Source organism: Dysidea avara, chromosome 8, assembly GCF_963678975.1.
Source record: "Dysidea avara chromosome 8, odDysAvar1.4, whole genome shotgun sequence".
In the NCBI taxonomy this organism is placed as follows: domain Eukaryota; kingdom Metazoa; phylum Porifera; class Demospongiae; order Dictyoceratida; family Dysideidae; genus Dysidea; species Dysidea avara.
This window is the reverse complement of record NC_089279.1, coordinates 4,740,221-4,755,625: the sequence shown is the minus strand read 5'-3', so window position 1 is coordinate 4,755,625 and position 15,405 is coordinate 4,740,221. Positions and strand designations below refer to the sequence as shown.

General features: G+C 38.6%; 4 protein-coding genes across 5 annotated transcripts in view; 2 read left to right on the top strand and 2 right to left on the bottom strand.

Annotated features, from left to right (window-relative positions):
• The window catches only part of LOC136264081 (uncharacterized), a 76,541-nt gene extending 69,660 nt beyond the window's left edge, over positions 1 to 6,881 (bottom strand). Inside the window, exon 1 of the mRNA XM_066058764.1 lies at positions 6,799 to 6,881. The gene's annotated coding sequence lies outside the window, so the exon portion shown is untranslated. The remainder of the gene's footprint in view (positions 1 to 6,798) is intronic.
• Positions 3,121 to 4,869, bottom strand: LOC136263866 (cytochrome c oxidase subunit 3-like). Its single transcript, XM_066058490.1, is given in 6 exon segments — positions 3,121 to 3,207; positions 3,209 to 3,611; positions 3,613 to 3,821; positions 3,900 to 3,989; positions 4,031 to 4,081; positions 4,630 to 4,869. Coding segments are annotated over 6 exon segments (1,080 nt in total).
• A 2,446-nt stretch (positions 6,882 to 9,327) lies between the features above and the next one.
• LOC136263865 (uncharacterized) lies at positions 9,328 to 10,149 on the top strand. The gene has a single exon (XM_066058489.1). The coding sequence runs from the start codon at positions 9,328 to 9,330 to the stop codon at positions 10,147 to 10,149; it is 822 nt and encodes a 273-aa protein (XP_065914561.1).
• Positions 9,420 to 15,405, top strand: part of LOC136264082 (uncharacterized) — a 40,671-nt gene continuing 34,685 nt past the window's right edge. Inside the window, exon 1 of one of the 2 annotated variants that reach the window (XM_066058765.1) lies at positions 9,420 to 10,314. In XM_066058765.1, the coding sequence (XP_065914837.1) occupies positions 10,195 to 10,314 (120 nt within the window). In that variant the 5' untranslated portion in view covers positions 9,420 to 10,194. Of the gene's footprint in view, positions 10,315 to 10,620; positions 10,696 to 15,405 lie in introns of those variants that run through there. The other variant, XM_066058766.1, reaches the window with a different exon arrangement.

The window sequence follows — 15,405 nt, the reverse complement described above, 5'->3', positions numbered from 1 at the left end:
GCCAGATATATAATATTTTTAAAACTCACTGAAATTCAACTTTTCATCTGCCAGCCTGCCTACCAGTCTGTCTGACTGACTGTGTAGTTATAAATGATTAATAAATGAACAATATAAAAGCGTGCACAAATCAAGTATAATCACGTGAGCTAACTATTTAATGTTCCAGTCTCTATCTAATATTCACCACCACATCTCCCCTTCTTAAGTGTGATCATCTGAGAACCATTTAGTTGGTGACTTAGAAACACGACCACTCTAGTTACTCGGCAGTTAGTATGAAAGTCACTGTCACTGGAATTGTCAGGTAGGTGATGTAAGTGTACACAGTTTCTTCTAATGATGCCACTTGGAACAGAAACAGTGTAATATCTGGGAGCTATTGGCTCAACAACTGTTCCGGAACTATTGTGATACTTGGTCCCCTGGCACTCAAACAGCATGGCATTTGTCATATACAGTCTTCTGCTTCTTTCTTTGTTCCTCCTCCTTTGTTTTAATGGGTGAATAGTCTGGTATTAAATTAAGGTATTAAATGAGCATTGGTAGCCAGTAAATCTGCACGTTAATGATGATTCATCAACAGTTCTGCTGGGCTTTAGCCATTTGCCAGTGGGGTAGTACAGTATGTCAGTATAGCCATATACTGGTCATTAGCTTTCTTCAATAAGTTCTTTACTGTTTGCACAGCCCTTTCTGCCTCACCATTTGATTGGGGAAATTTTGGACTGCTTGTTGTGTGCTGGAACCCATACTTATCTGCAAACCGTTTGAATTCTATGGAAGAACAATGTGGTTGTCTGACACAACTTCTTGAGAAATACCATGTCTGGCAAAAATGGATTTGGTATGTAGGATGACTGTGGATGATGACGTGTTGGAGAGTTTGGCTGTCTTAATCTATCTTGAATATATAGTAATCGACAATCAATAAGTAAACTGAACCTTTCCAATGAAATAAATTAGTTGTGACTTTCTGTGACAGTAAGAATGGGAGTGTTTAAGGCATCAGTGCTTCTGGAGGCTGGCGTCTCTCTTTGCAACATTCGGTACAATTGTTCACTATGTCTGCCAGTTTACGACTTAACCACACTGACTGTTGAGCTCTCTGATGACACTTCTGTATCCCTTGGTGGACAGTGTGTAATTGCTTAAGAATTTCTAGTTGCAAGGAAACTGGGATGATGATTCTACTTCCTCTGAAAAGGAGATTCTGTTGACCTGTTGATTTACCAGCAACTTGCACATAGGGCTTGATGGGGCCTGGAACCAAATGTTTAGCTGGTCAACCATCCTGGCAGAACTTCATCAGCTGTGAACAGATAGCATCTTGTTGCTGAGCCTGTTTAATCTACTCTAGGCACTTCTGTGTTGCTGGAAGACCCTGTAAACATAAACATTAGTATCAGACACAAACTGTCCATCTACAATGTTTGGTGAGGAAGCCAGAGCTAGTGACAGTGTGTCTGCTATTGTGAGATCCTTGCCTGGAACATGAGCAATAGTATAAGTGTATCTCATGAGTCTCATCCAACTTTCATCTCCAATGAAGCAAAGAGTGCACCTTGTTCTACGTATATCCATGCAGCTACAATGCCTATAATTTCCGGTTACGGTGCACTTGATCACTCTGGTAATCAGTCTCCTGGGAGGTTCAAAACAGCTAGATGCTTTACCTCCACAAATCCAATGTTTCAGAATAAGCTGGTTTATTCCAATCCAAAAGGTGTAATGCCTCTGCCAGTGAAGAGTCAAAGGCTGTCCTGTTGTAAAACTTTAAGCCATTGAGTGCACACCTTCCAGCCAGAATAAAACACTATCAGTAGTGGACTTTTCTGCCACAGCTAGTTGCAGCACTGATGGAGTAGAGGATGATGTGTGGGTTAAAGGCGATAGGCATAATTTGAAGATTGCTGACAAGGAGATATTGTTGAGACCGGCTTGGAAGTAAAAGACAAAACATATCCAGTATGCACAATACCTAATAAAAAAACAAGTTGCAACCATTGGTGGTCTCTGTTCAACTTTATTCAAGACAAAGCCTACCGATAATTCCATACAGCATTGTAAGTGGGTCACTACTGTTGACCAGTTTGACCCACTGACCCGAATAGTAATCCAGATGGGACCCGGATCTGACCCGGTTTAAAAAAAGAGGCATGCCCCTAGAGCTAGATTAAAGTTCACAAGTTCCACTAGTCAGCCCTACAATTTTTACACTATAAAAAATTGTCTGCAAGAAGTGAGTAGCTACGTATTATCAAGTGGGTGTGGCTCCATGTACGTATTATCAAGTGGGGTGGCTCCACGTAAGTTTACATGCAGCTACAGAATTTCCAGAAGTTAGTCACCTACATTTCAAGTAGCAACACGGATCTGGTAATGCATGCATACCCACAGAGCACAGCTGGTACAGTTCTAATAAGTGGGGGTGTGGCTCTACATACCCTGCACAGACAGCAAAGCATATTCCTGACTGGTGGGTGTGGGCCCACGTAAGTTTCTTGAGTGTTTACAACTGCATTTCCATCAATACAATCGAGCTTGTTAACTTATAGTCACACGTGATCTCATCCGGGTCAGACCCAAATATTCAGTGAAGTGGATAAGACCCACTTGACCTGGACAAAATGTGACCCAAATGACCCGGATAATCCGGATGACCCGGCCCGCTTACAACGCTGATTCCATACAAGTTGTATACAGCAGTTCCAGGTATTTTGGTGTCAAACATGGATGCAAAAAGGGAGTGGTGAACACCTATGATTCTTTATATAGGCCTTCAAAGCCTCTGGTATGAGTTCGAGTCTCATATTCTCTGTTAGCCAAATCTCCAATTAACTAATTGGAGATTTGGCTAACGGAGAATATGAGACTCGAACTCATACTAGATTACAATTAATTGGAGATTTGGCTAACGGAGAATATGAGACTCAAACTCATACCAGAGGCTTTGAAGGCCTATAGTCTACATTAACCTAATTCTCCCCTCTCCCCTCTACATACTCGGCAACTGATTTAATAAATGGCTATTAAATTTTTGATCTATTTTATGATTCAATGAATGGCAAAATGTATACTTATATCTTGGATATAAGTATACATTTTGCCATTCAGCAATTAAGAGCCCCACCAATACATGAAGATAAATAAGAATAACCAGACAACATCAACAAAATGTCAATATCATGCGGCCAATTCAAACCCCAACAGGCTCTTCTTTATTAAATTGATAATACAAGACTCGAAAGAAACAAACAAGCAAAAAAGAACTTCCCACTAGAACATGCATCCCATGAGCCCCAGTTGTTAGAAAGAAAGTTGAGCCATATACAGAATCCGATATAGTAAATGGCACCACATAATACTCAATTCCTTGCAACCCAGTGAATAACAAACCCAATCTGACAGTGTATTCTAAAGCCTTTAGTGCTAACATTCGATCTCCCTTTGTAATACTATAATGCACCTAAGTCACCGTAGCCCCAGAACTTAATAAAATTGCCGTATTCAATAAAGGAATGGCCTTAAAATTCAAAGGATCAATCCCCGTAGGTGGTCAAACACCTCCAACTTCTATTGCAGCACTTAAACTACTAGGGAAAATGCCCAAAAAAATAAATAAATAAACAAACTTCCGAAAGAATAAATAAAACCATCCCACACTTTATCCCCCACTTTACCACCAAGATATGTTTCCCTTGATATGTTGACTCTCTTATTACATCCCGCCACCAAACAATCATTATAAATACTAGTCCCACTACTAATCCCTCTATTCGATTATAATGAAAATATATTACCGCTCCCAATACTGTAAAAAAAAACCATCACCTCTATAAGAGAATAGCCCGGGACATTCAAAATTAATATAAATCAAAAACAAAGGGAAATATTGCCCTCCCATCTTTCCAAGATTCTCCATAACCACCCCATTTATTAATCTGAATAACAACATATAAATTTGATCTACTCGCCCTCCTAATAATCTATTTTCAAATAAAAATCACAACAAACTCACACCATATACCATTGCCATTATTCCTGAAATAGACACACCCATTAAATACACTATTTCAAACTGCTCAAAATAAGAACTTAACATTCATAATAAAAATCTATCACTTCTTCTTCTTCTCATGCCATCCCCCTTACAAAAACCACCTCTCTTTTTAAAACACCACACAACTCTTCTATATAAAAATTTAGGAAACACATAATTAATAAAACCCAAATTTAAAAAAAACCCAATTCCTCAACGAAATTGGTAAATATAACTATAAAAATCTAACTGTGGCATTTTTTAAACGTTTAATCAATGAATGGCAAATTAAGATACTAAATCAATAAATTGATTTAGTAGATTAATTTGCCGATCATTGAATACAAAATGGACAATCAAAGATTATCCATTTTGTATTCAGAATGGCAAATGGATAATCTTTGATTATCCTTTTGCCATTCATAATCCGAAATTCCATTCTATTCTTGGCTGGAATTTTGGATTTAAGTACAATAATCCAATAAGAAAACCGATTCAACAACAATACGCATAAAAGAATGATTAGCCCCACAAATTTCAGAACATTGATCATAAAAAACACCCGGCCTATTTATCATAAGATAAACTTGATTTAATCGACCAGGTACTGCATCCATTTTAACAGCAAGGGCCAGTACTGCAAAAGAATGTAATACATCAGCTCCAGTTACCAAAACTCTAAGAAAAGTCCCCATAAGAACAATTAATTTATTATCTACTTCTAACAATCTGTGCTCTCCCAGATTTAAATCCCCAGTATTCACCATATAAGACTCCACCTCTATCACCTCTCCATTGGGGGGTAGGGCTGATAGTTGTATATTCATTTATGTATGGGCTTTATTTTCCGATTCAGAGAAAGATTATGTTATTTATATTAATAACCGGGATATGGGAAGTAGGGATGTTATGAGGGGGGATGGTAGAAAGTTGGACAGGGTTTGTTCAAATTTTGATAGTTAGTTCAGCTTTTTTGATCTATCTTGTAGGGGCGGTAGAGCTTTTCTTGGTTCTCTGTTCACATTTGTAGATGAGGAAACTATGGGTATCATTAAAAAATTATTTTGGTGATCAAAATGCTGAATGCAAAATTCAATGGAACATGACTAAAGTGCAAAAAAAGAAAGGGTCAACAGATTGTGGAGTTTTTACTGTTGCTTTTCTTACATCTCTTGTGTACCACTGGGATCCTGCAGAAGTCCAATATTGTCAAGAGCAACTGAGATACCATCTGTTTATATAGTTGTTTCATCAAGGAAAAACTTGTGCCTTGAACATTATATTCATTGCACACTAATGCATAGCTAGTTCAATTGAGAAGCCATCTGTGTGATTGTTGATCTTGTGCCCTTTCCCCTTGGATAATAATAATTATTGTACATAATGTAACAAAATGTTTTGTTAAACTGTTAACAGTACTAGTGATGCAAGTATAAAGCATAAATCAAGCATTTACAACTATACCCAGCTATATGTGCAATGCTTGAGTTAAATGCTAGCTATAATCACTGCTTCACCACAATTCCTGCTGCTCAGAGTCCATTAGTAAGGATGTTGGGGTTGGCAATTATGTGATCCACTGCTTTTTCCATCCATTTTACCCCAAGTGATTTCATTTCCTTTAAAGGAAAGGCAGCTATGGGTTTGTCAATGTTATGTGTCCCCCCCAGCAGATTGCTGTTTCCTGTGAATAATCCCAAGAGCTCCTGCTATATAGCGACGTCCCATGACCACACCTCCTCCTTTACATGTAACCAGCAAAAAAGATTTGACTTGTCTAAATCTGCACCTAGGCCTTCCCATTTTAGTGGAAGGCAGCATTTTTACACGTAAATCCTGGTCATTCTTTTTTTTCTTCTCCATTCTTCAAGATAATATGTTTTCCATCTACGTACTGGTACTTTCTTTTAAAGCATTCTTAGGATAGACTGGTGCAAAATGAACCACTACTGATACGATACCATGCTCATCTACATATTTCTTGATTATTGCCTTCTTATCGTCAGGTACCATTAATATGGCTTACACTTTCCTGTCATTCGGAGTGCTTTTGAAACTTCCTCATTGGCTTCTCAGATAGAAGATGTATCTCTTTACATAGCGAGCCATTCTTGTCAGGCAAAACATAGGTACTATTCTAATAACAGACGTGATTGGAAGCTCCATTCGCGGACTCAATGTAGCATATACATTCTAAATGAGCACTCCACGTCGCCTCGCTCCTCGTAGTTTCGCGGACTTGCCTTTCAGTTGGTGAAGGGCTACAAAAGCCTGGTTATAGTTAGATACCAACTTCTAAGGGTAGTGCGGAACCAAGCTAGGTTAAGTGTCTAGGGATTCAAATCGGACCAGACTCTTTTTTCCAGTCCGGCCCTACCAGAGAAAAAAAGTGGTCTGGCCACGCCAGACGTAACAGGTGTAGACAATTCCGGTGTGAGGTTTTCTGAAGTCAGTACTCCGGTCCACCAACGCCATTACACGGACTCGAATATAGCTAAGACAAAATATACAAGTAGTGTGTTTGATACTTGAATTACTGGGTGACTGTGCCGTAACTTAAGCAGTGATGTCCAGTCACGGTACTGGTCTATAGCTAATCTACGTATGCCTCGATCTATGCCGTGATCACCTCTCAGTATAGTATAGGCACAGCGTTTTAAAAAGTGTAGCAGTTTGGACAGAGGTTCTGACAAGAGAATTAAATATATATATATGTACTATGCGCACACTACAGTTAATATAATAAAACACCTTACCACTGCAAAAACTGATAGTTCGTTACCCGGTATCGCGCTAGTCTCGTCCCCAGCCTCCCACGCGCTTTATCACGCCAAGATCACGTGATCAAGCATGTGAGTGGCCGGGAACGCGCTTCTTTCCAAAACCACGATTTTAATAACTATGGTAACCGACCGGCCGCCATTTTTGGTTGCATTGAAATTCTGGCTGAATTCAGTGTTGACAGCAGGCGACAGCAGCTAGCGCAGTATTTTGTCGAAAATCATAGCTAGCTACTGTACATAGTCTTGTGTGCCATACTGTTTGTGTGGGGGGAGGCAAAAAAGTCTGTAGGGCCGCTGTGACCATGCAGGAATGTATAGCTAGACGCAATTGTTTATTTGCGCCCCAAGGATGTCGTGTCAATCGTCACAGTGATTATTATTTATCTCTGTGCTGTGACAGAAAATCATCATGATTAGATATCTATGATGAAAGTAGGTAGCTAGCTAGCTATAAAAAAAACCGAAGCCGAAAAACGGGGAAACAAGCATGTGAATCGTCAGACAGCGACCACATATCACTGATCCATTGTGGGCATGACAAGGAAAACAATATTAGCTAGCTACAAAGCTAGGGTCCGCAATCCGAAAAATCAACTTCTACAAATCAATCACCCTACCATTGTGGGATGTTCATTGTAGTATCCCATTGCTTGATCCACCATGAAACCGGAGGCACGATTGTTGCCTTCACAGAAATATTGTTTTCAGTATCTCGCAAGATGCAAAATTTATTTTTAAAATTTCGTGCTCCACACAAAGGACCGGATGAAACTTGCTACTTAGCCAAATCGTATCCAGAGTTGTTGTAGTTGAAAAATACGCACAAAAATAAGTAAATGATTTGCTGGGTGCCCGGCACAGGGTTGCTTTCTTTGAAAAAAAGAGACAAAGAGATACAAAGTTTCGATTCAAACTGCCCTACCACCCAGGGCAAGAGAAGCCAACTCTTTCTCATAGTGTTTCAATACGGTTGGGTGCATAGTCTGTCTATGCTGTTAGTTTGAAAAAGATCTGAGACTTCTCACCATCTGGGTGACGAGCGTCAAAATTTTCTGCAGCATCAAAGAATTGTGTCACGCTTTCTAGTCATTTCCAGCACTTCTGCAGCCACAACAATAATCAATTATAAACTAAAACTATGGCAAAAGATGTCCCTGAGCATTTGGTAGCAGCGGTTGTCAATTATTACTGATTTCATCCACGGCTTCCACGCCTCGCTCTAAGCTATGCATCTAGTACCCTTGTGCATTGGCACGAGTGTCTACGCATGCGCAGTGGACTCGTTAATATGGCGTCAATAAAGAGAGCGGATCCGTCGCAGCTGCTACAGTTACAAAATGTCATCAGTACTAGCAAAGTGATTGGTAGAGGATCATATGGACGGGTGATTGAAGTGTACATACACGGAACGTTGTGTGCTGCCAAGGAAGTTCATGCTAAGGCCACTCCAAGTCATACCTTAGTTTCTGGTCACTCCCAAGCCTACAAATGGATGCGGGCGGGCGGATGATCAGGACTTCAGGACTATAGACTCTATACTGTGACAATATACTGTGTGGTATTATTATTTGCTCAATTTAGCAAATTCATGTTGATTTTGTTTTTAGTCAAACTTAACCACAACATAAGTAGTTGTGCTTCGGCAAAAAATGCACTAGGAAAGTTGTTGATGGATCATGGCTAGCTATACACTGATGTATAGCATTTAAGTATATTTATTTATTTATTTAGAATATACTATAGGAAATGTTTTGCTCATGTAGCTACTTATGCTTTCCAAGTGAAATGAAAGTATTACTATGACTTATAGCTAAGTTGTTCAAATGATCATGATCCAAAATGAAATTTAACTTCTATTTTCACATCAGAAATTCTTCATTCAAATGTGAAGTCTTAGCCCACTAGCTATGTGTTTCCAGCCTTCTATTCAGTAACCTTGAGAAAAGTAACTGTCAAAGTTTTGAGTCATTGAGTGCTCCAGACTAGTGTTTTTTAGTGATCATCTGGGAATGTTTAAACTATAAGGGTTTCTACTTGCCAATCTAATTTTATAGTTATGGAAAAGTTTAAGTTTAAGCTCACCGAATGTTGCCGGCTTTCCATACCCCTGTAGTGTTCAGTGATAAGGAATTTGAAGTTACTAGACTAATCATTAGAGGACTACATTTGAATTATAAAGTTAAAGCTATGGCCCATCTGCATGGACTAGTAGTTAATGCTACTGAAATTACTTTGGTTACAGAAGCATTAGTAACAGTTATAATCTGAACAGCTATATAATCAAGGACAAAACTAGCTATAGTTAGAAACATTTTATTAGTGTGGCATATATACCTAATATTAGAGTTAAGAGTAGTGTGACTGCTCTATTGGAATCCCTGACTGCTCTATTAGAGTATCTCGATCTTTTGCAGTAAAAAATAAGTGTCTTGCTGGGTCACATGCACTTAAGCACCTGTAATATTAATAATAGTCCTCATAAACTAGGGTTCCAGGTTTACCATGCGGGCGGGTGACCAGAAACTAAGGTTTGACTTGGTGTGGCCTAACTTAGTAGATGGTGTTACCCCTGCAGAATTCGAAGCCATGAAACAACTGTTTCTCTCCGAGTGTGTTAAGGCTAGTCGAATACATCATCCTAATGTGGTACAGGTGTTGGGTATTCATTATCCTACTCGTGAGGCTAAACTACCATGGCTTGTGATGGAAATGATGGAGTGTAGCATAAAAGATTTTGTGGAAAAGTACAAAACAGATAAAATACCACTTCATTTCAAATTGTCTATCCTGGTTGATATTTCTCAAGGCCTGGAGTTCCTTCATGGTCAGGATATTATCCACAGAGACCTCTCGTCCAATAACGTTCTCCTTACAAAACATTTTGTGGCAAAAATTTCTGATCTTGGAATGGCTAAAGTAATAGAGCATAACAAGTTGAAGACACAAACACAGACACCTGGTACCCTCCATTTTATGCCTCCCGAGGCAGTTTCACGTAAGCCACGTTATGGCAAACCAGTAGATGTGTTCTCATTAGCTTGCATTACTTTGCATATCATGTCTCATCAGTGGCCAGAACCAAAAGATTTGTTACCCGAGGATTCAATGACTGCTCTCACTGAAGTACAAAGACGAGAGGACTATCTCCTTTTTTGCACTCAGTCATCATTAAAACAGTTGGTGGAGTCGTGCTTGCACAATAAACCAGAACAACGACCTCAAATATCAGCAGTGTGTAAGAGTTTAGGAGATCTCAAAGCTACTGTAGACAAACAGGTTCCATTTGCTACAGCTAATAGTATTGAGCTGTTTGATGCTGTCTGACAAGGGAAAGTGGAAAATATAAAGTTGACCAATTCTTTAGCTCAGATGGAAGCAACTTTACAAGCAAACCAGAAAACAATCCATGAAAACTACCAGCAAATAAAAGATATGGATAAAGAAATACAAATACTTAAGAAAACAGCTAGAAAGTCATCAGATGAAGTGGTATACTATTATAATTATGTATATTGCAGATAGACAAAATGCTATCTATCATACTGACTGACTGACTGACTGACTGACTGACTGACTGACTGACTGACTGACTGACTGACTGACTGACTGACTGACTGACTGACTGACTGACTGACTGACTGACTGACTGACTGACTGACTGACTGACTGACTGACTGACTGACTGACTGACTGATGCCTCCAGCCAAACATAACTTAACAATAGAGAAGGTTACAGGCTTAATTTTTCACTGTTCTACATTGCTTTGTCCAGAGACATGCTTTTTGCCAACTACAGTACATACGATGCATGCATCATGGACTTCCCTTTGTCCTCCTTTGTGTCACAGCTCTTTTTGCTAACAATGCAAGGTATTGATTCATAGTAATTAAATACAGCTTCTTTAATTCATGCTATATGTAGGTCTAGTAGAAATGTTTGTTGTACTGTTCTCCACTTGTAACATTGTGTAACAGGCAGAACACAGCTGAAAAAGAAAGTGTTCGGTAAGTGCCACTTAACTTTTCAGTAATTGATTGTTGGGGCACGTGTTCAGACACAAAATTAATTTTTTGGCGTATGTGGTGCCATTCTTTCTTTTTATGCTATATGCACTGGTTCGTGGCCATAATTATGTTAGTAAAAGATAAACAAACACCTAAACTGTAAATAAAATTATTATGACTGGTGGACCCACACATACCGCATCAAAAGAAATGGCGCTGTGCTCCCCAGCTATCAGTTATTGTCTGAAAAGTGGAGTATCCATTATGCTTCGTTGTCAACTATATTCAACTCATTACACAGAATTACGAATTAAGAACTGTTCAAAAAGCACCTCTGCAATCAAAGTAGCCACTATTAAAAATACAGACGATTTCCATTACAACCATCACGCGCTACTGTCAAATCAACACTTTGCAAAGATGAATGGCACATAAAGGGAGACACTGGTAAGTTCACGAAGAATGCATTGTGCATACTGTGGTATGCCAAAAGGCATGTGTCCAGCTGAAGCGATGTAAACAGTGAAAAAATCAAGCCTGTAACCTTAACCGTTGTCAAGTTACGCTTATCTGATGACATCAATCAGTCAGTCACTAGAAAATTCCATTTAATAATTTTTTTTTAAAATTTCATAAAATTTTATTAAAAAAATTTCGTAGCAGCTTGTTGAAAGCATTTTGGGTTGATCTGAAGGTTTGTTTTGGCCTAACCAATACTGCTTCATTGTCATCAGGGAAAGTAAGGCTGATGTATAGGTAATGTTTTTCATGGGCCACGCCCAAACCTTTGTGGTCCCTACTAGAGTTGCAACGATACAGTGTGTAGACATATCGATATATTGCCTCTGGTATATCACGATACAGCGATATATTGCACGATACAAAGTGAAGTCTAAACAATGGTCTATGTCATTTTTTAAGGGAAATAAGTGAGCTATTTTTTCTTTGAGAAGCATTACATACCATTCAGTTTAACCACAATGTACAATAATTTTGATTGTCAGCCATGTCAACAAGCCATGATATGTCGATACATCATGATACGCAATATATGGATACAGTTTGACTCTGTATCAATACAGCGATATTGTCTTACTACGATATGATATGCAATGTATCAATATATTGTTGCATCTCTAGTCCCTACTATACAGTACTGTCTTGTACTGTATGATAGTAGTACTAGTAAAAATGAAGTCAGGATCCAAGCAATAAAAACTAATGAAACAAGAGGTAAATGATGCACAACATAACTTGGTGGGAAAATCCCTACATTTTGTTCAATGCCAAAGTAGGGATTTTCCCACTAAGCTGTGATGTAATACCATCATTCGTCTCTCGTTTCACCTTTTATCACTTGAATCCCTACTTGATTTTAAATACAAATACTAGTTTATTTGGTTAAATTGTTGAGAGGTATGGTCTTAATGCTCAATCGTTATGATTAATCACCGAGATCGTGTTAATAGGTGTGGTATTGAACCTATTGTGAAGTTACAGGTATCTACTGAGCATAAGCACTTGAATAAAGTTTGTGGTATCTCAAGGAAAGTGTTGATAGGGAAATCAATGCCTCAATCAGGGTTCTGCCCACACTGGTCGGCAGTGGTTCAAAGCGACCAGTACCTCTAAAAACCGACCAGTACAATTCTTGCATATATCATTGATACATGTGCAATATACCCTAATATAACACACAGCATATCAGTTCATGGTAACTTTAGGCCACCACTCAGGAATTTCTGGGCAGAACCCTGCTCAATATGGTTTTCATGCATGAAGAAGAACGAAAAGACCAGGCTGATTGAAGATAAAAGGAAAGACAAGGAACACACTTGTCAGGACCCCAAAAAGGCACATCCCACTGGTGAGTTTGTGATTGTAGCATAAAATGGTGACCGTGCACTGCTTCGTTTGGCCTCCTGCCTTGTGACTGTGTTGGCAGGCAGACAGTAATTCAAGTTTTGGTGATTTTTACTACCTATACTGTTTGATATTATCAAGACACACGGTAGTGTGTCGTGCAGCCCAAGAAGCCGGCATGCCACACCGTGGGTATATTGACACGAAGAAAGAAAATGTCATTTTCACACCTTTGTATCTTGGTGATACCTTATCCGATTGGAACCAAATTTGCTGCAGAGTTGCCCGCCAGCTAGGGGAGTCCACATTCCAAATTTGAAGGAAATCGCTTAAACCATTTCTGAGTTACGAGCAGCCAAAGTTTCAGTTTTTTTTCTTTCTTATTCTTCTTCGTGTTTCTGCACACTTGCAAAAATTGCTATAAAATGCAAACGCATACTCTAATTGCCTTGAAATTTGGCACATAGAAGGCAGTCCAAAGGTGAATTCTAGTATCAAATTTGGTACAAATCCGATGAACGGTTAAGGATTTATGACCAATTATTCGCGTAAAACTAGATCGATTTGTTGTCACGCCTACAGGGTAAACCGCTTCATGGAATGAGTTGAAAATTGTTTTGCGGATAAATCAACCATTGTAGGAGTGTCTTTTGGTGGTTTGAAAGCAATCGAAATAAAGATCATGGAGATATGACACGAAACCAAAAATGTGTAACAAATGTGTAACAATTACACGATCGAGATTCGTGAATATAACTACCAATAATTTTCAAATCTACCAGGCAAACTGCTTAAATCAGTGAGCTGAAAATGGGTATATAGCTGGAATAGACACCGTAGAAAGTCCTTGCAGTAGTACAGAAGAATCGGATTACAAACCACTGAGTTATGATTCAAAAGCCAACTCCGTGTAGTAAATCAGAGATCAAGATACTCTAATAGAACAGTCACCCTAATAGGGTATTCAGCTAGTTTATGACTTACTCCATTATAGATTTCTATTACATTGCAAACTATGCTGTAGGGACTCCAGTAGCAACCAGTTAATATTGTAGACAGTTCAGCTACAAGCAAATCACCCTGTAGAGAGATCAGCTAGAAGAAGCTACCATGTAGAGAGTTCAGCTACAAAGAAACCATCATGTAGAGAGTTCAGCTGCAATCAAATCACCCTGTAGAGAGTTCAGCTACGAAAAGATCCTGTAGGGAATTCAGCTAGAAGAAGTCACCTTGTAGAGAGTTCAGCTACAAAGAAACCGCGAGTTCAGCTGCAAACCAATCACCTTGAAAAGAATTCAGCTACAAACAAATCGCCCTGTAGAAAGATCAGCTAGAAAAAGTTACCTTGTAGAGAGTTCAGCTACAAAGAAACCATCATGTAGAGAGTTCAGCTGCAAACAAATTACCCTGTAGAGAGAGCAGCTAGAAGAAGTTACCTTGTAGAGAGTTCAGCTACGAAAAGATCACCCTGTAGAGACTTCAGTTACATTTCAAGTCACCCAGCAGAGAGAACAGCTGCAAGCAAGTTATCCGTAGGGAATAATTGATATATGTATTTTATATATATAAAATTTGTATATTTACTGATAAAATTAGAAATAGTTAAAGTATTTAAAATCTTTATTTTTTCTTCTTCCTGTGGTAAAGAAAAAAGATGTGAAATCTAATCCAAAACAGCCAAGCTGTAAAAAAAGAGTGCGGCCCTCAAAAAGGCTATGGTGAAAGAAGATGTGAAATCCAAGGTGGCGGCCAAGAAATGGCTGTGATGGTAGGTTAATGGTAAAGATTTTAATAACGACAATTCAGGTAAATTTTGTGCCAAGACCAAGTGGCACCAAATTCACCTGAATTGTTGTTATTAAATTTTTTACCATTAACCTACCATCACAGCCATTTCTTGGCCGCCACCTTGGATTTCACATCTTTTTTCACCATAGTCTTTTTGGGGGCCGCACTCTTTTTACAGCTTGGCTGTTTTGGATTAGATTTACTAGACAGATGCTAAAAGCATTGTGGGGCAAGCCTGATCTCAAAGTAAATAGCTAAATATTTAATGCAATCAACTGAACATACAATGACAATTAAGAATAGTTCTGATCAAATCATTATGTAACCTGATCTACGAAAACCCGACACAATCATGTGAGCTTAATTTACAGTATAAAGCATTGAATACAATAGGTGAGATACTTGCATAGTGTTAAAAAAATCCGTAAATTTTTTTAAAACATTTTGTTCTTAGTGAGAAAAGGTCTAACAATAAAAACCTGGATATCATCTTATTCGCCTACTCAAGAGGAGATCGAAATCTTGTTTTGTTGCAGTAGACCCAAGGATACATAGGTTATGGGTGTTTGTTTACGTCATGTCGAAACGGTTGCACATGTTTAACCTTTCTTCACAGATTTTGCCTTTGTATGTAGTGAAGAAAGGCGATACAAAGAAAACTTTACCCAGTAATCAATTCCCCTATTCACGGCCAGCGTGATGGTACAAATTTTGGCTACCTATGACATTCTGTTCATACATTACAACTGTTTTAGTAAGCGCCTGTAATTTATTTTCCTTATACTTGCTGTACAAATCAATCTTTCTGTTGATACACTTTGTAGGACTATAACTCCAAAAGTTGTTGGGATATGAGGCTGAAGCTTTGCCAGAACATACATTCAGCTAAGTAGATTATAAATATTTAATAAACAAAAATTTGAA